The sequence below is a fragment of the Labeo rohita genome, chromosome 1, assembly GCF_022985175.1.
Source record: "Labeo rohita strain BAU-BD-2019 chromosome 1, IGBB_LRoh.1.0, whole genome shotgun sequence".
Lineage (NCBI taxonomy): Eukaryota > Metazoa > Chordata > Actinopteri > Cypriniformes > Cyprinidae > Labeo > Labeo rohita.
In genome coordinates, this window is record NC_066869.1 from 37,081,312 (window position 1) to 37,104,406 (window position 23,095).

General features: G+C 34.6%; 1 protein-coding gene across 1 annotated transcript; it reads left to right on the forward strand.

Annotated features, from left to right (window-relative positions):
- The first annotated feature begins 2,085 nt into the window (after window positions 1-2,085).
- klf3 (Kruppel-like factor 3 (basic)) lies at window positions 2,086-22,082 on the forward strand. The gene is made up of 7 exons (XM_051111908.1): window positions 2,086-2,328; window positions 10,994-11,045; window positions 12,978-13,382; window positions 15,077-15,209; window positions 16,765-16,856; window positions 18,284-18,494; window positions 19,947-22,082. Exons 2-7 carry the CDS (start codon window positions 11,013-11,015, stop codon window positions 20,126-20,128), a joined length of 1,056 nt encoding a protein of 351 aa, XP_050967865.1. The 5' UTR covers window positions 2,086-2,328; window positions 10,994-11,012; the 3' UTR covers window positions 20,129-22,082.
- The last annotated feature ends 1,013 nt before the right edge of the window (window positions 22,083-23,095 follow it).

Sequence of the window (23,095 nt, forward strand, 5' to 3'; positions counted from 1 at the left end):
TGTGTGTTCAGGTCTGTGTAGGATTAAGTTCAAATTGTACAAATTATTGTGGAATGGATTCCATTTGTAAAGTAAAAAAAAAAAAAAAAAAAGAATAATAATAAATACAGCTATGTGCAGTGACACTACATATGGTTGAAAAAAAGTTCTTCAGTATGGAATGTTTCTAAATATGTGATGAGACAATTCTGTTGTATTGTTATTGGTTCTTGACAAACGCAGTTTTACACTTCATAAAGCCCTGAATGAGATAAGATAAGCACAAATGTTCCATCCCCCATGACATCATGCGCTAATTCCCATTGGCTGGAAGAAATGAGTCTATGATGACATCATGACTTTCATGAGATCATGCTTTAAAATACATTCTAAAATTGTTTTAGCATTCTATTTTGAGCTCATAGAAGGTGTAAAGTTCACCAACTCATCTGTGTTTAGTTTTTGCTTTTATTTATTTGACAGCAAAAGAAAGCACAGATTTTCTGGATTTTTGTCGTATTTTTCATAACTGATTTTCACCCAACTTGACTTACCTGAAAATATTTTGGCAAAGGCGTTTTCTATTGTGCGTTAACAGGTGAAATGACACCATCCGCTATTGTTTCACTAACTAATCACACATATCAGAAGTTGAGTGAAAATCCTGCCTATACCTGTATACACCCACATCCACCCACACATACAGCACACACAAACAATATTCCAGTCATAAAATTATAGATATGACAGTCATAATCATTCGACACCCTCTGTCATCCACGCACACGTGCAAAGTGGGTTTGTGCATGCGTACAAACAAACCTGTGTGTGCGGTGTTTCACCAGTTCCACTTCCACACCCCTAACTGCCAAAAAGAAAATAAATTCACACTTGGTGAATGTATTGGTTTTGCAGGTGTGTGCGACATAGAGAGAGATGTGGGTGGGTGAGAGAGCGAGAGTGTTGGGGGCGAACGTAATGCTGGTAAAGGTCTGGTAAATCTGAATGGTTTGCTTTATTATTCCAGGTAAATAGACACAGGTTGGGTTGATGTGCACTGACGTCATCAGGTACGCGGTATGTTATTGTTGCTGATGACTTGGCATATCTCCAGTATACAATAACTTCAGCAACCAGTCTATACATACACACCTTGCGTGACTGACAGATTCAGTGTGTAATCATAATGTCTTAATATGCTTTCACTATGGAGCAGTGTAATGATAACAAACCGCAATACACTGACACACAAAAGTTTGAGATAATTAAGATAAAAAGTTAAATACTTTTTAAAATGCCTTAAATTGGTCAAAAGTCTCAAAGACGTTTAAATTGTTACAAAAGGTTTGTATTTAAACTAAATTCTGTTCTTTTACACTTTATATTCATCAGATAATCCTGAAAAAGTATCACAGTTTACACAAAATATTGTAAAAATGTTTTCAACATTGATAATATAAATAATGAACCAATAATAACTGAGGACCAAATCCGCATATTAGAATCATTTCTGAATGATCATGCGACACTGAAAACTAAAGCAATGACTGCTGAAATAATAAAATGCATTTTAAAATATATTAAAATAGAAATCTGTTCTTTTAAATTATACTAATATTTAACAATATTAGAGTTTTTACTGTGTTTGATCAAATAAAGGCAGCCTTGGTGAGCTGCCTTTATTTGATCAGTTCTTTCAAACTTTTTACCAGTAGTGTAAATATAGCTATAAATCATTAAATTATTTGACTGTTTAATCTAATATTTACCACGGGCCCTTTTGCCCCCAGCATGCTTTATGGACCTTGTACTAACACGATCAAACATTTAACAATAAAAAATTTATGATTTGTAAATTATGTAAGTTTTTTTTTTTCTTCACCCATTGTTACAGATCCATTCGACCTTTATCCAGGCTTGTTAGATCTGTGAAACTCTGTAAGGCGTGTCTTGTCAGGAAGGGAAAGAGGGAGAGATAGAGAGAGACAAACAGAGAAGGAAGGAAAGGGCGGAGAGGGAGAGGCAGGCAGGCACTCACACACCCAGCCCTTTCTCTTCTCTTCTGCCCCCTCCTGTCTCCGGTTGCGCGTATCTGGAGCCACCCTCACCTCCCGCGAGCTCCCGCCCGCCCGGCCCTAATCATGTGATAGACGCTCAATTCACTCAGGACACTTTAAACACTTGGACAAGAAGTTGTTTCGTAACTCTTGGGGAAGTTTTTTCGGCGTCAGTCTAAATGCAAGTGTGTCATTTGGATGTGTTTCATGCCATCGTGATCCGGGTTTGTTGCTGTCGTTTGCGGTCCTTCATAACGGCGCACTTTTAAACTTGAGGAATATTTACTGACAAGTAAGTTGCTTTATTCATTAAATACGATAGTTTGGCTTATAATAAGCAAAATCGAACCGTCCTGCTGTAGTTATTTCAGTCAGTCTTTATTTACTTGAATAAACAGGCTAGATAATGTTCCAATATTCAATAAGTAAAAACAAATCGTGTTTTTTAAATGTCTTCTGTTCGTTTTAGAAGGTTTCATTTTACACAAAGTACAGTGCTATTCTAGATGGTAATGGGTCAATGTCAAATATATATGGCCACAAAAATCTTTTAAGAATCTAGGTTAACGCATGCACCATGTTTATACGGAAACAAAAATGTAAACATTTTTTTCCTGAATGCAAACATGAATTTAATGGCTCTAAAATTACTACATCATACAGAACTATCAATATCATTTTTTATTTTATAAAAAAACTTTTGTAAACAATCCTTGGACAGCTAGACCACCTAGACATGTTTCGTTCAACAATATCACAAGTCAAAATTGCAAAATTAAGTAGGATATCCATCAAAGAAGAGGGGAATTCAAGTCATTTACCAGAATTGCATTTAAACTGTTTTTTAACCACTTTAAAAAGGACCGTGTCATTGACATCTGCTTGTTTGTTGTATTAATAACATTGGCACTTTTTTTTATTTTTTATTATTGTTGACATGAACCGGTACTGGCTCTGCCGTAGTTGTACCGATACTGTATTTATAGCTGGACTTAAATGTGAATCTTTTTTTTATCAGCACAAGTATCTTACATGATTTACAGTCTCTCTGTCCGTTTATGATCAGAGATAGCGCTTATATGCAAAAGTACATTTTAGGCAAATGAAACACGCTGTGTGCAGGATCATGTTGGCAAGTTCCTTTGGCTTAGTTGGATTTTTTTAACTAAACATTTATTTTTTCACCTTTCGGAGTTTCTGAATTTCTCTGCAACACTTTAAAATAAGTTTAAATGTTAACAAACAGTACTGCATTAAAATGCATGGCAGGTCTTTAGTTAATGTACATCCAAATAGTTAGAAATGTCATGACACCTTGATTTATATACTTTACATAATAAGCATGAACTATTGATCTTATAATCATATATGGTCACTTGGATTGTCCATTACAATTAATTAAAGTTTTGCCAAATGGTACATGCCATACAGTCAAAAATGTATTCAGACACCTTCAAAAATTCTCACATTGTCACATTTGCTATAGTTTAGAAAATGGTAATAAAATATGAGAACTAAAGAGTTAAACTGTGTCAGAACAAATTCATCTTGATAATGTTATATAACTTTGATAGAAAGGTATGTAACACAACATGGTCAGGTCAAAGTGTCAAATCACATTTTTTACTAGTAGTCCACTGTATCAAGAATTTTTGGGTGTATTATGTCACAGTTTACTTTATTTTGCTATCCTCACTTACATAAATGAACTATTGTTTCCTGTACCCACTAGTAAAAAAAAATCGCAAAAATCTGGTGTCTGCATAATTTTTGGTTTGACTGTACATAGTTAAAGGAAGAGTCCACATCCAGAACAAAATTTGACAGATAATGTACTCACCCCCTTGTCATTCAAGATGTTCATGTCTTTCTTTTTTCAGCCATAAAGAAATTATTTTTTTTGAGGGAAACATTTCAGGGATTTTTTTTTCCATATAATGAACTGCTATGGTGCCCTGATTTTGAACTTCCAAAATGCAGTTTAAATGCAGCTTCAGTTGATCCCAAATGTGGTTGTAAACAATCCCAACTGAGGAAGAAGGGTCTTATCTAGCGAAGCAATCTATTATTTTTATTAAAAAAATACAATTTAAATACTTTTTAATCTCAGATGCTCATCTTGTCTTGCTCTTCCTGAACTCTGTGTATTCTGGTTCAAGACAGTTAGGGTATGTTGAAAAACTCCAATCGTATTTTCTCCCTCAACTTCAAAAATGATTTTAAAATCATCCTACATTGCTGCAGAAGTACCAAAACAGTCTATGCAAAGTGAGCAAAAAAGGTAAAACAGCGATATAGGACGATTTTGAAGTTGAGGGAGAACATGAATTTCTGAAGAAAGAAAGACATGAATATCTTGGATGACAAGGGGTGAGTACATTATCTGTCAATTTTTGTTCTGGAAGTGAACTTCTCCTTTAATTAAATGGCTTCAAGCCATTTTCTGCAGTAAATGGTTTGTGATCAGCTAGGCCTGAATTTAGAATGTGTGGATTTTCAGCTATTCAAAATCTGAGCATCCTGCCTTTGCATGTTTTGGACTGTATGAAGCTTACGTTTACTGTATGTTCGCACATGGTTGATATGGTGTTTTTGGTGTAAAATCAAATACAATAAAACTAACAGTCAAAGTCCCAGGGTCAGTAAGGCTGTTGTATTCTGAGCTTTGTTTCAAGGCTGAGGTTTGCGTCAGACATTCCATCTGGCACATGGAGCCTCTTTTCCTGTTTTCAGCATTTGAGGGGAGGCTGCCTAGGGGGAGTACACACACACACACACACATACACAGACACACACACTTGCCTAGACCCTCCACCCACTCACACGACTCTTTCCTTGGATCAATACTCTGATGTTATCGCAATACACACACAAACACTCCACTACAAAAGAGGATCATTTTCAGAGCCGCATACCATTGTTCAAATGCTCAGCCCCTCTCTGTTTCCCCATGTCTTTCTTTCTCTGTTTCTTTAGTTTCAAGAAAGGCCAGAAGGGAAACCATGGCCCCCATGTAGCAGGGCTTCTCTATGTGTTAGTCCTACTATGGAAACAATAACACACACGCTGCGGCCTTCTTGTTAAATTTGGACTTGGGCCTAAATCTTTCAGTCAGATAGAAGCCTATCTGTAAAGTTTTTCACATAGTGATCATCAAGTTCAATCTCAGATCTTGTGCATCTCTCAGACACCTGGCACCTGGGTGAAAACCTGTTATCTGAGAGTGGTGGTTGTGTGCATTGAACCAGGTTTTGGTTTTACATGGGTTGGCTATTCGGTTTTGCACTTTGTAATTTTGGTCTTCGCATTTTCTTTATGTAAGCAATCCAGAGCATTTCGCTCCACTAGGAAACTGCATTAGAGCGTAACACTGGCATTCTGTGGTTTGGAGTGTGCGTGTATTTTAATGGATTTGCCTACTTCACCGGTCTGCAATGTTGAGTAAAGAGTGTGTGTAATTTGTAAGGTATCACACTTAGTAGATTTGACAGAAAGAGTTCATTGAACAGCATCAACTGAGGTTAAACGCACCACAACATTGAAGAAAAATAATTAATAATAACACTAAACCCAAAAGATACTTGGAAATATTAAACTTAGCCACACTGTTTAAAAGCTTTAACTTGTTAACAAATATAAAGCTGTTAATGTGATTCAAAAAACATAAACTTTAACTTCTAAATATGTGTTTTCAAGTATATATAACAGAGACAGAGAGACAGAGGATAGAAACATATTGTGCAATTCGCTTACAAAGACTATAATTATAGTAAAATTAAGTATTTGAACACCTCAATTTAATTGCTCATAGAAAACGATAATTGTTGGTATTTGATGTGTTATGAAGTCTTGCGCTAGTTGGCACTTCAGTCTCTCCATACTAACCGCATCTAGTGGAGCGTGCACTAACTTCCCTTTATTTTATGAGACTGTAAAGTTTAATTAACGATCTTGTGAGTTTTTCTTTCTCTGTGTGTGTGTATGTGAGTGTATTTTGTTGTTGTTAACAGTGAAAGGCTTCATGATTAATGTAACAGGTGCACTTGAACTCTGCCAAGCCCGCAGGACAGTTGTGAACACCTCACTTTACTTCACCTTATCATATTGACAGAATCCATATTGAGAAATTCAAAACAACATTTGTTTTTCCTTCCTGAGGACTGTCTGTGTGAGGGCGATATAAAAAATGTCTGTCTCTTATTTGGAAAAGGACTGTTTGTTTGACTAAGATTTCCTAAGAAGGAGCTTAAAACTTTGATGCTACTGCGGACAAGTTAAAAAGAAAAGCTGTGCTTTTTAAGTATACAAAGCACGTAAGTATAAACTACTGTTTAAAAAAGTGGGGGACAATTTTTCTTCCCCCGAGAAAATCTTATATTCAGCAAAAGCGCATTAAATGTTGTTCTTTTGAACTTACTGTTCATCAGAGTATCTTGAAACAAATTTATCACAGTTTCCACAAAAATATTAAGCAAAAATAATGTTTTTAAACACAATCAAGCATATCTGAAGGATCATGTGACACTGAAGACAGCTAAAAAAGTCATCTTTGCCATCACAAGCAAAAATTTTTAAAATATATTCAAATAGAAAACAATTATTTCAAATGGTAATAATATTTCACATAATAAATGCAGCTTTGATGACCATATGAGGGTCATTCTATGGAAATGTCCATTTTTCTGTCCCTAGCCTTTACAGAAATATTACACTTGAAAAACACTTTAAGGTTACAAGTTCTTTGTATTTTAAAATGAAACAATATAGTATTTGAACAATTATACCTTCTTGAGGCATTAATGAACAATATTTGTTTTTAAATCAATTATATAGAATTCCAAGCACCACAAAAAAACGCTCATCCCCACAACCATGTACAGAGGAAAAGTGCTTTATTTTAAGGTCAAAAACAGGTTTTTCCTACTATTTAAAACACAATAATGTATTCATAACTAAATATATGATGTAAATGGCATAAAAAACTAAATGCTGAATAAATATTCTAAAATATATGTATAAGTAGTGGTCCCCTGGAGTTGTGTCACTGGTGATACCGTTAAACAAAAATCATTTATTTTGAAATTAAAATCACACTGATGACATCACTTGACTTGCTGCTTTCTATTTTCTAAAGATCTATGAAAAAAGGCCCATTTTACGTCCACTGTCTCTTTTCAGTTATCAGAAATTTTCTCATTTATCTCATGATTTCATATGAAGCTTTTAGTTGAAATGGATTAAACTACTAAACTAGTGAGTATACCATGATTGACATCATGTGGTTTGATACCTTGCAGCAGCCATTTTGTTAAATGCATTTTTCATGAAATTGTCAGTGGTATTACTGTCACTGGTGTTACATTCCTTACGGGTAACAACAGTGAAGATCAGTATATCAGGTCTTATGTATGTCACTGGTGATTTTTTGTGTTACAGAAAAATATTTTCATTATTTTTCTGTTACTCTGATGACATGTGCTGAAAAAAAATCTAGAAATAATAAAAAAAAACTTAAGTATTGTCAAAGGTTACACCAGTGACAAAAAAATGGTACATGTGGTCTTTAAATAACTGCACAAAAAAGATCTAAAAAATCATTAAGCTGTCATTTATATGTATTCATAAAGTCAAAGGTAATCTAATAATGTAGTCTTAAATGTTAGAAAAATCTTGTCATACCAAAAGTGGACATTTCTGTAGAATGACCCATGACATGAACAAAAACATGAACAAATCTTACTGACCCCAAACTTTTGAACTGTAGTGTAGGCCTTTCTTACGAAGACCCGACTAACAAATACAACCCAATATTGTCATCAAAATATTAAAGAGGGTTCATCTCATGCAGTTTTCTAAACGTAAGGTTAGTTCAACCAATAATAAAATGCCTGTCATTATTTACTCACCCTCATGTCATTCCAAACTTACGTAACTTTTGTTTTTGTTCTAAATGGAACACAAAACAATCCATCCACTTCGGAATTCCGAATGGAATACGAAAGAACTATGATATGTTTTTGTCACTTTTGCTGTTTCAATGTATGGAAAAGAACAGCCTGCACATTCTGCTAAACTTCTCTTTTTGTCTTTAATGGAAGACACAGTCACACAGGCTTAACAAATGATGGCATATTTTCAATTATTGGCTGAACCATTCATTTAAAACACTACAGACATTAAGTAAGAGTCTAGTTACACATCCTTTCACATAGTGAAGTATTCATACTTGACCCTGAACGGCGTTTAACTCATCTGTTGTGACTTGTCTTATGTATTGGTGTGTCTCTTTATCTGTATGGAATTCTATACTCTTGGTTTCAGGTTTGGATGAGTATGTCTGTGTTTGTGTGTATGCTTCAATATGTTGTTTTGTTAACCCACACCTGACCCTGGGGGCAATGGGAGTGTTTCACAAGCTTGTGTGTGTGATCAGCATTGTCTCTTGTGATAGCAGTCCTGTTTATATATGTGTGTCTGAGGACTGAGGAGTGTTCAGTTTGCTGGGAGTGGATCTGGACTCAATGGACCTAGTATAGATTGTTCTGTATGTGTGTGTGTGTGTGTGTGTGTGTGTGTGTTTGTGTGTGCTAACAGCACCACCCTGGGTTAATGATTGTAAAAAGAAACTTTACATTCACCTCTCTCTCTCTCTGTTTCTTCCTCTGTCTCTCAGACTTTGGACTGTAAAAGCACTCACTTATCATTAAGTTAGTCTCATGGCTCACTGATGAAGTGTCCCTCAGCCCATTCCTGCCTTGAGTCCATGCACTCCAGTCCAAAGTTATTTTTAATTTCAGTTACCTTTCAGAAATAGAAATCGATCAGCACCTGTAGTACCTATAGACTGTAGCACCTGCATCTTTGTGTTAGGCTTTGTGGTCTCAAACAAAACACACAGACAGATCAACCAGTAAAACATATTTGTCTCTTTTGTGTTCACAAGACCACATGATCATATCTAAGATATCTGATGAGCTGGTATTGCTGTAGACCTTTTATCTTTTGCTTTATGTTCCTTTGTGCTTTGTAGACTTGTTAGCTGTGTTATTCTTCTACTATGGATGCTTTTGACCCTGTGAACTTTTAGAAAAGTCTCTTATAATTCATACTCTTACTAGCTTATTTAATTTGTTCACTTCCAGTATCAAGCAGTACAGGCATTTGACATTTCTCTGATTTAAACATTTCGGTCGCATCTCAAATCATGTATTGTGATTTAATAGCATTCTGTGGTGGAAATGACTTTTTTGGAATAAAATAGTTGATTTCTTCTAGATTTTTCTTTGCTGATGTCTCATATTTCATTTCCAGCATGCTTTGAGTACATTAACTTTAAATTTTGGCAAAAATAATGAACTGACGAACAATTGTGTAAAATGTTTTATTTTATTTGTAAAATGTAGGTATTTTCACTAAATTAAACTGGGTAACACTTTACAACAAGGTTCTATTAGCTACTGTTAGTTAATGTATGAATGAACTAACATGAATGAACAATGAACCATACATTTATTACAGTATTTATTAATCTTTGTTAGTGTTAGTAAATGAAAATACAGTCGTTCATTGTTAGTTTGTTAATTCACATTGCATTGACTAATGTTAACAAACAACTTTTGATTTTAATAATGCATTAGTAAATGTTGAAATTAGTATTAACTAAGAGTAATAAATGCTGGAGAAGTATTGTTCATTCTTAGTTCATGTTAACTAAAGTAGTTAACTAATGTTAACTAATGAAACTTACTGTAAAGTGTACCTAAAACTGCGTTTAACTCTTTGATTAGGATATCATACTTTACAATGAATTACTTAATATTATTTATATAAAAATAAATTTAAAGTATTTATTTATAAACTACTATTCAAAAGTTTAAAGAAATCAATTATTTTATTTAAAAAGGGCACATTAAACTTAGCAAAAGTTACAGTAAAGATATTTATGATCTTATAAAAAAATATATATATATATTTTTATATTGATTGGTAACACTTTACCATAAGTCTCAAGTCTCATTTTTAGTCTCAAGTCTCAATAAGGTTTATTAGTTAACATTAGTTAACTACATTAGTTAGAAACTAAGCATTTATTATTATTAGTTCATGTTGATTTCAGCATTTACTAATGCTTTATTAAAATCACAGTTGGGGTTTGTTAACATTAGTTAATGCACTGTGAGCTATCATGAACAAACAATAAAGAACTGTATTTTTTTGAATAACATTAACAAAGATTAATAAATAGTGTAATAAACGTATTGATTATTGGTTGTTCATGTTAGTTAATGCATCAATTGACACCTTATTGTAAAGTGTTACACTGTAAAAAAAATATTTCAAAAAGTTGTTTCAACTTAATATAATTTGTGACCCCGCTGCCTTAAATTTTTTATTTTAGTCAACTTGAAATTTTAAGTTACTTAATGTTGATTTAAGTGACAACTGGAATATTTAAGTTGACTAAGTCAGTGAAGTCAGTGGGGTAACAAATTATTTTAAGTTGAAAAATTTTAAGACATTCCACAAACATATGCAAAGGATGGAAGTTATCAGTTAGGTAATAAAAAAATAACTGAGTCAAAAAGCCCCTGTTGAAGCAACACCCTAAAATCAGGGAATTAATCATTATCTAAGAATGAAATAGTAGCATTTAATAGCAATACTGTGATGTGGCCTTTCTGTTTCCCAAGACCACTGGGTAAGTGAGTCAGGTGGAAAAAAGCACACTAATAGTGTTGCAATCTTATGTACAAGCACACACAAACACGGTTCATAGCCCTGGGCATTCTAACTTCCCCTGTACTTTAAGTGTTTAGTGTTTCAGCACCTCTCGCATGCTTCTCTGCTTCTGTGTGCTTGGAATAAAGAATGACTTCCTGATGGCTAACGACATGTCTCTAATTCTGGATTTCTTGTTACTAACTGATATTCTACTCATTGTTCTTTGTATTTTCCAGAATTCCAGCGGCGGCAGCCATGCTCAGGTGTGACCCAATAAAGCCAGACATGGTGAGTACAAGGGTAAATATTCTCAAATAAATTAGTTGTAAAGAAAAGGTTGGTATGATGGTACAAAAAAAGATCCCATCTACGCTATAATTTTTTTTCCAAAGTTTTATAAGAAAATCCTTTTTTTAGTTTTTCTACTTTTTTGTTTAATTAAATGTGTTCTTCACAATTATATGTCAAATATACTAAGTTTATGAGTGAAATGCATTTTTTACATCATTTTTTTTTTTTAGTGTACACTACCAGTCAAAAGTTTTTGAACAGTAAGATTTTTAATGTTTTTAAAAAAATCTCTTCTGCTCACCAAGCCTGCATTTATTTGATCAAAAATACAGCAAAAGCAGTAATATTGTGAAATATGTTTAATATTTAAAATAACTACTTTCTATTTGAATATATTTTAAAATGTGATTTATTCCTGTGATCAAAGCTACATTTTCAGCATCTTTACTCCAGTCTTTAGTGTCACATGATTGTTCAGAAATCACACTAATATGCTGATTTGCTTTTCAAGAAACGTTTTTATTATTATTATTATCAATATTTAAAACAGCTGAGTACATTTTTTCAAGATTCTTTGATGAATAGAAAGATCCAAAGATCAGCATTTTTATGAGATAAAAAGCTTTTGTAACATTATACACAATACCAATTAAGAGCTTGGAGTCAGTATAATTTTTTTTATTTTTGGGGGCAAAGAAATTGTAGAAATCAATACTTTTTTTTTTTTTTTTAGCAAGGATGCTTTAAATTGATCAAAAGTTATGATAAAGATGTATAATGTTACAAAAGATTTCTATTTCAGATAAATGCTGTTCTTCTGAACTTTCTATTCATCAAAGAAACCTGAAACAATTCTACTCAGCATATTAATAATAATAATAATAAAATAATAAGCAGCAAATCAGAATATTAGAATGATTTCTGAAGGATCATGTGACTGGAGTAATGATGCTAAAAATTCAGCTTTGCAGTCACAGGAATAAATTACATTTTAAAATATATTCAAATAGAAAACAGTTATTTTAAATAGTACAAATATTTCAAAATTGTACTGTTTTTGCTATACTTTGGATCAAATAAATGCAGGCTTGGTGAGCAGAAGAGTCTTCTTTAAAAAACATTAAAAATCTTACTGTTCAAAAACTTTTGACTGGTAGTGTACAGACCTTAGTCAGGGTAGCGCATTATTTAGTTTTTGACATGAATGAATCGTCAACACAGTCTGGGACCTTTATAAAGTGCGTGCCATTGTATCCCTCACAGCCTCGTTTTCATCCGTGTTAAATTCAATACGGTGTGTAACCTGATTAAAGTCTGTTAGCCAAAAGAAGTTGTTTTGGACTAATCTGAAATGTTCCTCCACCTTCCTGATACTTGTCTAGTTCTTCGCGTCCGGTTTATGTGATTTTAAAGAAAACAATGCTTCACTTTCCGTTTCCAATAACAAAGCTGCCTTACCAACTAACACACAATGGGCTGCCTGGCATAATGCCATCTGAGCGCCCTGGTTTTGGGTCATCGGTTTGTTTGTTGAAGCGCAGTATCCATGCACAGTCCTTGATTTCTTGGTAATAACACAAGACTCGTTTATAGAGACTAATAAGGATATTTTTAAATTGCATGAGAATATTATTAGGAGGACTTTACAAAACGTATCTCTAAAACTCATCTCGCTTGGTCTTTTTTTTTCTGTCTTCCTCTAGCTGCAGATGGACATGCATTCCTTTCTTATTAGGTTAGGAGTTTATATGGGGTGGGAAGTTGAATTTGGCTCCTACTCAGTCATTCAAAGTTAGTCTTTATAGTCCCCAGACTCACCCAGTGCAGCTGCTTTATATGAGTGCTTGTGTAATTATGTACATGTGAATGTGTAAATATGCTAGCAAGTTCACAGCGTGTTTAATGTCTCTCTCTGTCTTTCTCTCTCAGTCGTTGACTTACCCAGCATATTTGATTAAACCTGGACCTGAGGCATTCGGAGTCGTGTTGTCACCTTCCATGGTCCCTACTTCCACAGCTCACCTATACTCTCATCACTACCACCAAGCACACTACTCCTACATGAGCCCACCTCACACACACCCTTTGTCCCAGGATGTCCATCACTCCCAGAGCGAGCCTGTCGACTTATCCGTCAGCAAAAGATCCTCCGTTTCGTCACCTTCATCGTCTCTGGCATCGTCATCTCCCAGAGCCACTCCCCCATCCCCTTATGAGAGCTGCAGTCCGGTGTCACGTACTCGCCCCGGCTCTGGCTCGGGCTCTTTAACAGGAAGCACTTCCGGGTCTCAGACAAGGCAGTTGACCCCACCTCTGGCACTTCCCATGTCTCCGGTAAGAATAGTGGTGATGCCATAATGCGCTGTGGTAGTAGCTAGATACTGAATGATTACCATATTCCCATGCAATGGTATTTTCATGGTAATCCAGTGTATGTGCACAAAAAAACATTGTATTTATTTTATACAATTACACAATTTTTGTGTACCTACTATAAAAATGCAATTCATATGTACAGTGACTTGAGAAGTTGCAATAGTCTTTTCCTCCCTATTGTGATGTATATCCGAGTGAAATGGCTTTTGGAATGTAGGGCTGAATTTCAGCTTTCGCTGGGAGTTTGATTGACAGGCGATCTGACCAATCATAATACAGAGTCTGCCATTTTGTCCGACAAACAACCCAAACAGGAGAGGTAGATTAACATCAGTGGACTTTTCTGTATTGTTGTCTTTCCACGGTTGAGACAACATATCTGTAATGTTCATTCGTGTTTATTTCGTGCTATAACTTGTAGTAAAGAGGAAGCATTCACACACCACTTGAATTGAGACGATTGTGTTCTCAGGCCACACATGATCACTCAGTGAAAAATATATTGCAGAGTAGAGAAGACACTGACAACATGCCGATAGACAAGACAGAACAGGCTAATTTTGATATTAAAATCTCAGCTTTCAAATTTTGTCATTTTTTAAAGAAATTCAAACAATAAATATAATTTTTGGGGCTATTTAATGTGGCAGATCACTGTAGGGCCTCAGTTCTAGTGGTTCAAACATGAATCGACCTCTTTCTGCTAGTTATAGCATGAAATACACATGAATGAAGATCAGATGGTATGTTGTCTTAACTGTGGAAAGATGTCAATACACCATTTTCAAGTTCGACTCTACTGGCGTTAAATTATTAACTTTACTGTCTGTTTTGTTTGTCGAACAAAATGGTGGATTTGGCGTTATGATTGGTCAGATCATCTGTCAGTCAAATTCCCACTAAAAGGTGCTAAAAGCCTGGTCAGCATAGTCCAACACCTTTTTCGAGTTATACGTCATGAAGAGATGTCGATGAGAGAGAGAAGGGTTAATGTTTTTGATTAAAGATTACAAGTGCAAATGATTTAAAAAAAAAAATTATGTGCATAGTTAAAATCATTTATAATAAATACTTTAACAATGTGTAAAAATGTACAGTTGAACAATTGTAATTTTTTATTTCATTGTGACTAAAATTTCTGTTTTAAATTTATTTAAAAAGTCTTATTTTACTTATTAATAGTTAAAAGTACAGTAAAAAACAGTAATATTGTCAAATGTCATTACAGTTTAGTTTTTTTTCTGATTTCCGGATTTTTTTAAAAACATTTTTTAGGTGTAACTTCATTCCCGTGATGGCAATGAAGAATTTTCAGTGTTCAGTGTCATGTGATTCCTCAGAAATCATTCTGATATGCTAATGCTGATTATTATCAGTGTTGAAAACAGTTTAATATTTCTATGGAAACTGCAATGCATTTTTTCAGGATTCTTTGGTAAATAAAAACTTAAAAAAATAGCATTTATTTGAAATTGTTGTACTGTCTACTTTGGTAGATTTAATGCATCATTGCTAAAATAAAAGTAGATTTGAACAAAACAGTATATCACAGAAGGAATCCCTGTGATGTCTTATCTAAATCTTAGAGACCAATAGACATTTCTTGTGTTGTAATCCATCTGTTCGTTTTTTCTGGTTTATATCTGATGCAGGTTTTGACACCTATTGTTCCAGTACTTTCTATGCTGCAGACGTTACCTGTGCTCTACCCTCCCCCGCTACACCTGTCTCCCTCCATCATGATATCACCCGTCACACCTGAGGATCCTGCTAACCACAAACAGTGTAAGTAGGATTACATTATGTATCACACAGAGGGCTAATGCTTTACAGTAAAGGTACATGAATAATCATTAACTGATCCCTAAATTATTGCTTATTTCAGCAAAAACTAATGGTTAGTGAAGACATGAGCTAATCATGAATCAATTGAGTGAGTGCTATCTTTAACTATGACTGGAGTCATATGAATTCATGCATGAATAACAGCAGTAACTACTGTACATGTCAGTACATGTTTGATAGCTAATGCATTAAAGGGGTCATCGGATGCAAAATTCACTCTTACGTGTTGTTTGAACATAAATGTGTGTTGGCAGTGAGTGTACACATCCACCCTATCTTTTTTAAATCCCTATAAATAATAACTCCTTTCTCAAATCAAGCCATACTCAGATTCTTGGCTGTGTGATGTCACACCGACCAAGGCCGCTCCCACGATTGTTGATTGACACGGTCGTCTACCTTAGACCCACTCTGAGTGAGCTGAGTGACCTGTAATCTGTCCGCCATTGTTTTGACGCTGGAGCAGGAGCAGACGAGAATGTCTCCTAAGCGACTGAGGTGTTTTGTTGTTGGATGTAATAATGATCACAGCAGTCGTCATTTATTCCCGACATCTGAGCCGCTTAAGACATAGAGAATTACTTTTGTTTTTGAAGCGAATGCGCCCCTTGATCTTCCCAAATGCGTCTATGTTCACGCGAATCATTCGTGATCCAGCTTTACCTACAGAAGAAGTGAGTGTAAGGATTTTTATAAATCTTTGCAAATCGCCTTTCCTAATAATGTGCTAGTTAGCAAGTTCCGTGGCTAAATGCGACTAAAGTTTACAGTCTCAGAGAGAACCGCTCACCACCCTACGGAAGAGAGGGGCGGGGTGAGCAGTGCTCATTAGCATTTAAAGGGACGTGAACTTTCACTGTGAACAGAGCCATTTTTGAAGACATTTTAACCAAAGCATGTTATAGACTTTTCATTAAGACCCTAAAGAATCATATCAGCTTGTGGAAAATGGGCATCTGATGACCCTTTTAATTAACATTTAGGGTAAACTGAGTCAAACAGTCTCTAAAAGAAGGAATGAGACATATTTAGATTTTTTTTAAATAAATGTAAAGGCACAGTATGTGTTTTTGTGGTGTTTTTGGGATATTTTAATCAAAAAATCTTTTAATCAAAAAATTTATGCTTCAACAAGGTGTGAGTTGATAATTGTGCATGGGTAGTTAATAATGAATTAGTAATGATACGCCTCTTAAATTAAAGTCATGACACAATGTACTTACAAATCATTATCTAAAATACAAATTAGCATGCACTAAAAGTGTCATTCTTATGCAGGAATAAGCATAAATCCATATGACTCTTGTTGTAGTTAAGGATAGCACTTAATTGATTCATGATTAGCTCATGTCTTCACTAATCACAAACTCATGTTGAAGTCAGCATTAATTTAGGTATTAGTACATATTGTAAAGTGATGGGTGACAGCTGTAGTAAAAGAGCCTTACATATTTTTGTATATTTGATTGATTTGTCTCCTGTCTCTTCTCTTCAGTCTCTATAATGAAGTCAGAGAATCCCCCAGACAATTATGAGCTCCTGAAGCCAATCAAATCTGAGCCCCACCCTGAACCTGAACAAGCTCAGGTCATTACTTCCCACCAGTTATGAGAAATGAACCCTCAAACACACACATATGCTCAATTTGTTCTTCATTATATCACCATTTGTTTTCTTTTCAAACATCACAGCTTGTGCATGTACTATAAGAAGTTAATTCAAAAAATATATCTTACTAATAAGAACAATTTGGTTAAATGAGATGAGTTTGTGTATGTGCACACAGTCGTGCGTTTCTTTGTGAGACAGGTCACAGCTTGTCACTTTAAAGGGTTTTGCCGCATGTTTTACACACTTTTTACTCACTGTACATCTGTGCGTGAAAAGGACCTACTGGATTCCATATAGAAACCTGTAATTAGACACAGAAACAAATGCTACACACACTGTACACATAGTATCTATCTATCTATCTATCTATCTATCTATCTATCTATCTATCTATCTATCTATCTAACTATCTATCTCTTGTCTAGTAGTTCAGTAATACAAATATGCATGTGTGGTGTAATGCATCTATTTCTATATCTGATGTTTCTTGCTGTGGGTCTGATAAAAATCCCCCAGCATGCATTTCAGAGACAGTGTGGCTCCAAGTATTCTTCTAGCCCTCATGGGATGGGAGCATATCTGCGCTTGAGCGCATACAAGTGCATGCTTGAGAGTATGTGTAGACATTTTTGCAATCTTATTTTGTGCACGTTCACAGTGGATGTGTATGTGCGAATTGTCATCGGTTATGGACAGACTGTGTGACTAAGAGGAAAAAAGGTGGTGAAATACAGAGAAAGGAACAATGTTTATGAGGAAGGGAGGAGAAAGTGCTTGATTGAGAGAGGAAGGGAGGAGGCAGAGGTAGAATGATCATTTTATTTTGGGTGCGGTGGCAAAAAAAATAGCTACTTTTAGGGACAAATGTTAGGAAGTGGGAGAGTAAGTGACATTGTAGACGAAGACTGAAAATATGTAGCTTAAAACAGACAGGGAGGGTAAGGTGTACGGAGAGGTTTAATGGAGACATGAGGAAAAAAAAGAGAGAAAAAGGATATATTTAATTATAGGGTGTTTTTAGGCTGGAACTTACAGTTAAAGGTGTTCCTGTTTAATTAAACACATGGGAGTTTTTTCAACTGGTTTACTGTCTGCAAGTCGGAAATCTTAACTTAAAAGTAACAGCCTTTACGCAACAAGCTGCGCTTTTGGATGTATTATTCATGTTCGTTGCACAAACGATGCGGAACAAGTTATTCACTTTAGTTCCTTGTAGGTAAGGCCTAAGTGTGAGCAGTAATAAGGATTCTTGCAGCAAGATGATAGCAAAAGAATGTGTACTACAAATAAACAAAATCGAATGTGGAGCTACCTAAGGTCATAAATACATATAATTCTCCGGTAGCTTAATACAATTGTCTGTCCAGCTCGGCTTTGAGGTAGACTGTATGTTATGGTTCTGACCCCTGGTGGTTAAAGCAAGAGTTGCACTTCAAACACTCATGTTTCTTTTTGTTTATAACAGGGCAAACACACATTCAGTGATTGTACGTCGAAAGGTGGAGTCTCCAGATCCACTGAAGAAGCGTCGAATTCATCGCTGTGACTTCAATGGCTGCAATAAAGTCTATACCAAAAGCTCCCACCTGAAAGCTCATAGACGCACACATACAGGTAAATAGACAATATTTGCATACTTTTGTTCATACACTTAATTATTTTGTGACACTTTTTTGCTGGGATGTATTCTGATGTTTTTGTCAGGGAAACATTTTGTGTTTTTGAAAAAACCTACAGAAAAAAAGTAATTTTATTAAATATTAGTACAGTTTAATATAACAGCTTTTGATTTAAATATACAGTTGAAGTCAAAAGTTTACATACACCTTGCAGAATCTGAAAAATGGTAATTATGTTACCAAAATAAGAGGGATCATACAAAATGTATGTTATTTTTTAATTAGTACTGAATAAGATATTTCACATAAAAGACATTTACAGAGTCCACAAGAGAAAATAATAGTTGAATTGTTTTTTGTTTAGTGATAGTTGTTCATTAGCTGTTCATAGTGAGTCCCTTGTTTGTCCTAAACTGCTGTTCCTTTAGGTCCCACAAATTCTTTGGTTTTTCAGCATTTTTGTGTATTTGAACCCTTTCCAACAGTGACTGTATGATTTTGAGATGCATCTTTTCACTGAGGACAACTGAGGGACTCGAGGGTTCAAACACTCACTGATGTTCCAGAAGGAAAAACCATGCATTAAGAACTGGGGGGTGAAAACTTTTGAACAAATGTACATTTTTCTTATTTTGCCTAATTTCTTCATTTAGTACTGCCATTCAGAAGCTACAGAAGATATTTACATGATCCCCATAAGACAAAATAAGTTACATTTACCCTGATCCTCAAATTCAAAAGTTTTCACCCTCCGGCTCTTAATGCGTCATGTTACCTTCTGAAGCATCACTGAGCATTTGAACCTTTTGTTATAGTTGCATATGAGTCTCTCAAATGTCCTCAGTGTGAAAATATGGATCTCAAAATCATACAATCATTGCTGGAAAGGGTTCAAATACACAAAAAAGCTGAAAAACCAAGGCATTTGTTGGACTCGAAGGATTTTTGTGAAGAACAGCAGGTAGTTTAACTGTTCAGGACAAACAAGGGACTCATAAAACAACTATTACTAAACAAAAAAAAAGTTGTGGATCATTCAGGTAACAAAACAGTATTAAGAATCAAGCGTATGTAAACTTTTGAACTGGTGCATTTGTATAAATTCAACTATTATTTTCTCTTGTGGACTACATGTAAACATCTTTAATGTGAAATATCTTATTCAGGTCAGTACTAAATAAAAAAAACAAGCATTTTGTATAATCCCTCTTATTTTGGTCAAATAATTAACATTTTGCAGATTCTGCAAGGTGTATGTAAAGTTTTTGACTTCAACTGTATTTTCATAAATGAAAGTAAAGACATTTATATTGTTACAAAAGAGTTCTAAATGTCACTTTTAATCATCTTACAGATTATTACTGACTCAAATGAAGATGAAAATGCTCATTTAAATAAATAAATACACTTCTAAATGTTCTTCTCATCTCTTTGTGTGACCGTTTAGGTGAAAAGCCTTACAAGTGCATGTGGGAAGGCTGTACGTGGAAGTTTGCCCGCTCTGATGAGCTGACGCGTCACTTTCGGAAGCACACAGGTGTAAAGCCGTTCCAGTGCCCTGACTGTGATCGCACCTTTTCTCGCTCCGACCACCTCGCCCTGCACAAAAAGCGCCACCTGCTGGTGTGAGCTCAAGACTGCAAACGGTTAACGGAGCAGAAACTGTACCTTCGATTAAGCCGTTGCTCAACGGGAGCTTCATCTTCAGTAATGCCAAAGGCTGTTTTGTCTTTCCCGTCCCCTGCCTGTTCAGGAAACGATGCGTATGAAAAGAAAGAGTGGAGTTGATGAATCATACGATAACTCATACTTCATGAAATACATTATTGTCCAAGTGGATTTTGTCACCCTCACCATGGATATGGAGTAGCGCTGTGGAAATCGAAATCAAATGCCATTCAAATTCAAAGCAATAGGCACCTTTAAGGCTTTATCTTGATACCAAGCACTCTCTCTCTCTCCCTTGTCTTTTTATACACGTGTCTTTTGCCCTCTGCAGGTCAGAGAGCCCTTGTGCCACTTGCAGCACTACACAAACAAGCAAAATACATTTACAATAAGCCAGTAGCCAGTCACACACATATACACAAACACAACTTGGACAGTTTTAACATTGTTTTAAGATGCAAATCGGGTCAAACCTGCACAATGTGAATTTTTTTCTTTTTGTATATTATTCGAAAAAAAATTGAATGTGTATACGCAGATCTTGTATATGTATTCAGCATGTTTGTTTCATGTTCCAGTGTAAGGACCAAAGCTGATTGTCTTACACCCTCATATATTTTCTGAGATTGTTTGATTGGGTCAGTCGTTAAGGTCCATCCACACCAAGAACGATTATTATAAGCATGCATTAGCATGCAACTTTAAACGCTCAAGATCTTTAAAGAAGAATGGATTCTGTCTGGCTGTCAGTGTTTTGAAAGCAACCCCAATGAGATTGTATTCTTTTGGGTTTAGAACTATTTTTAAACTCTATATGTTTATTATAGTTATCGTCCTAGGTGTGAATCGGCCTTTATACTTTGACTCTTAAGAGTTAAGTTTAAAAAAAAAAAGTTTTTGGTTTCAAAAGTCGCTTCTGAGCACCCGACCTATTATTTACCTGGTAAAACAGTGGCTTGTTTTATTAATTGTAATCATGAATTAATACTGTAGTTTATTGCCGTAAGTACTATGTACTGTGTAAGTTCTTGCAACTATGCACATGCACAATTTACGATTTAATAATGACATTTTAGTAACGATTTTGCCCTACTTTTTAAAATACAGGTAGAAAGTGTGAGAGGTCAAAACGGTGTCTTGAATGCTGATAGGCTGGTCTGAGAATTGAACAATTGATCATCCAACACATACACGTTAGTTGCAAGGACTTATAGAAAGCTTAATTTTGCTTAATCTCAGCATTATTCATATTTGAATAATTTCTGTAATCATGAATATTCGTATAATCCTAAATGTTTTTTGTTGTGTCTTGTTGTATGTTATCAAATCCAGTGTCTGAGGCTCAAAAGGGTATAATGTTATTTCACTGAGGGGTGTTTAGGTTGAGAAATGTGATAAATGTGAACCATTCAATAAGGGGCATTATTTTATTAGAGTGAGTTCATCTAGGTTATGGGTAACATTGTCTTACTGCTAACACTTTGTTTGTGAGATATTTGTTAAGCGTGTGATATAATCATGGATATATGCAGGGACGAGTGTACTCTTGTTTTTCTGTTTGTAGGTTTTGCAAATCATTTTTACGTGAACAAATGTTGGGCAATGTGTTAACGGAAACAGTGCACTTTAAACTAGATTTAAAATGGCAAATATCTGTAAATGGGAGTCCATGGATAGCTTTAAGCTTTGGGCTGTGTCTCCGTAATTTTCTCTTTCTTATACAGCTTGTAACAAGACCGGTTTCTGTTTTTCTTTTCTCAACTGAAGGACAATTTTAAAGAACATTTTGAAGGAGGAAAAGAGCATGAGAATGGAAAAAGTCCTTAATGAAATGATTGAGATGAGTCAAACAAAAAATTACAGAGATAAAGGATGAAGCATTTGTTCCTTGGTCTGATGTATAAACCACAGCTAAGCTGTACTACACGTTGCAAAAATAATCTGATAAGATAGGATAATGGAAATATATTAATATATACATATATATATATTTATATATATTTTGAATGGAATAATATGACTGAATGGGCAATTTATAGAAAGCATGATTATGATATATTTTTAATCCAAAACAAATATGTGTTTTTTTTATAAAGATGTGAATTCTCTGTCTTTTCTGAATTACCTATATTTTCACAGTTCAAAGGGAATATTATGCTGTGTCATTATATCAAACTGTGAATTTAATACAAATTGTTCAGACACTTTTTGTATTATATAGATTTAAATATGTATCATTCAATAAACATTTTATGGTGAATATTTTGTACAAATGTGTTGTCATTGTGTTTGATTTTTAATTTAGCACCTAATTGCTTGAAAATGTTAATGTTCAGTGGCTGGTTGCATAAAAGGTTTATATATACAGTTTGTATATAAAGTTCGGGATCAGTAAGATTTTTAAGGTTTCTTGATGGAGTCTTTTATGCTAATTAGTGCTGTATTTATATTGTGAAATATTATCGCAGTTTCTAATATTGGTTTACTATTTTAATATACTTTAAAATATCATTTATTTCTGTTACGCAGCACTGACTTTTCATCAGTCATTACTCCAGTTGTCAATGATCCTTCAGAAATCATTCTAATACGCTGATTTATTATCAGTGTTGAAATTTGTGCTGCTTAATATTTTTTTGGAAACTGGGATACTTTTTACTTTCATTCTTCGATGAATAAAAAGTTAAAAAGAACAGCATTTATTCAAAATAGAAATCTTTTCTAACAATATAAGTCTTTACTATCACTTTTTACACATCCTTGCTGAAAAAAAGTATTAACTTCTTTAAAAAAAAAGAGAAAAAATTTACTGACCCCCAAACGTTTGAATAGTAGTGTATATTGTAACACAAAATTTATATTTTGAATAAACAGTGCTCTTTTTAACTTTTTATTTATCAAGAATCCTGAAAAAAGTGTCACAGGTCC

Bases quoted from the DNA above. Each gene is read 5' to 3' on its own strand.
- klf3 (XM_051111908.1), top strand. From the start codon at position 11,013: ATGCTCAGGTGTGACCCAATAAAGCCAGACATG. The intron at 11,046-12,977 runs GTGAGTACAAGG...TTTCTCTCTCAG, and splicing joins ACCCAATAAAGCCAGACATG to TCGTTGACTTACCCAGCATA. The intron at 15,210-16,764 runs GTAAGTAGGATT...TCTTCTCTTCAG, and splicing joins TCCTGCTAACCACAAACAGT to TCTCTATAATGAAGTCAGAG.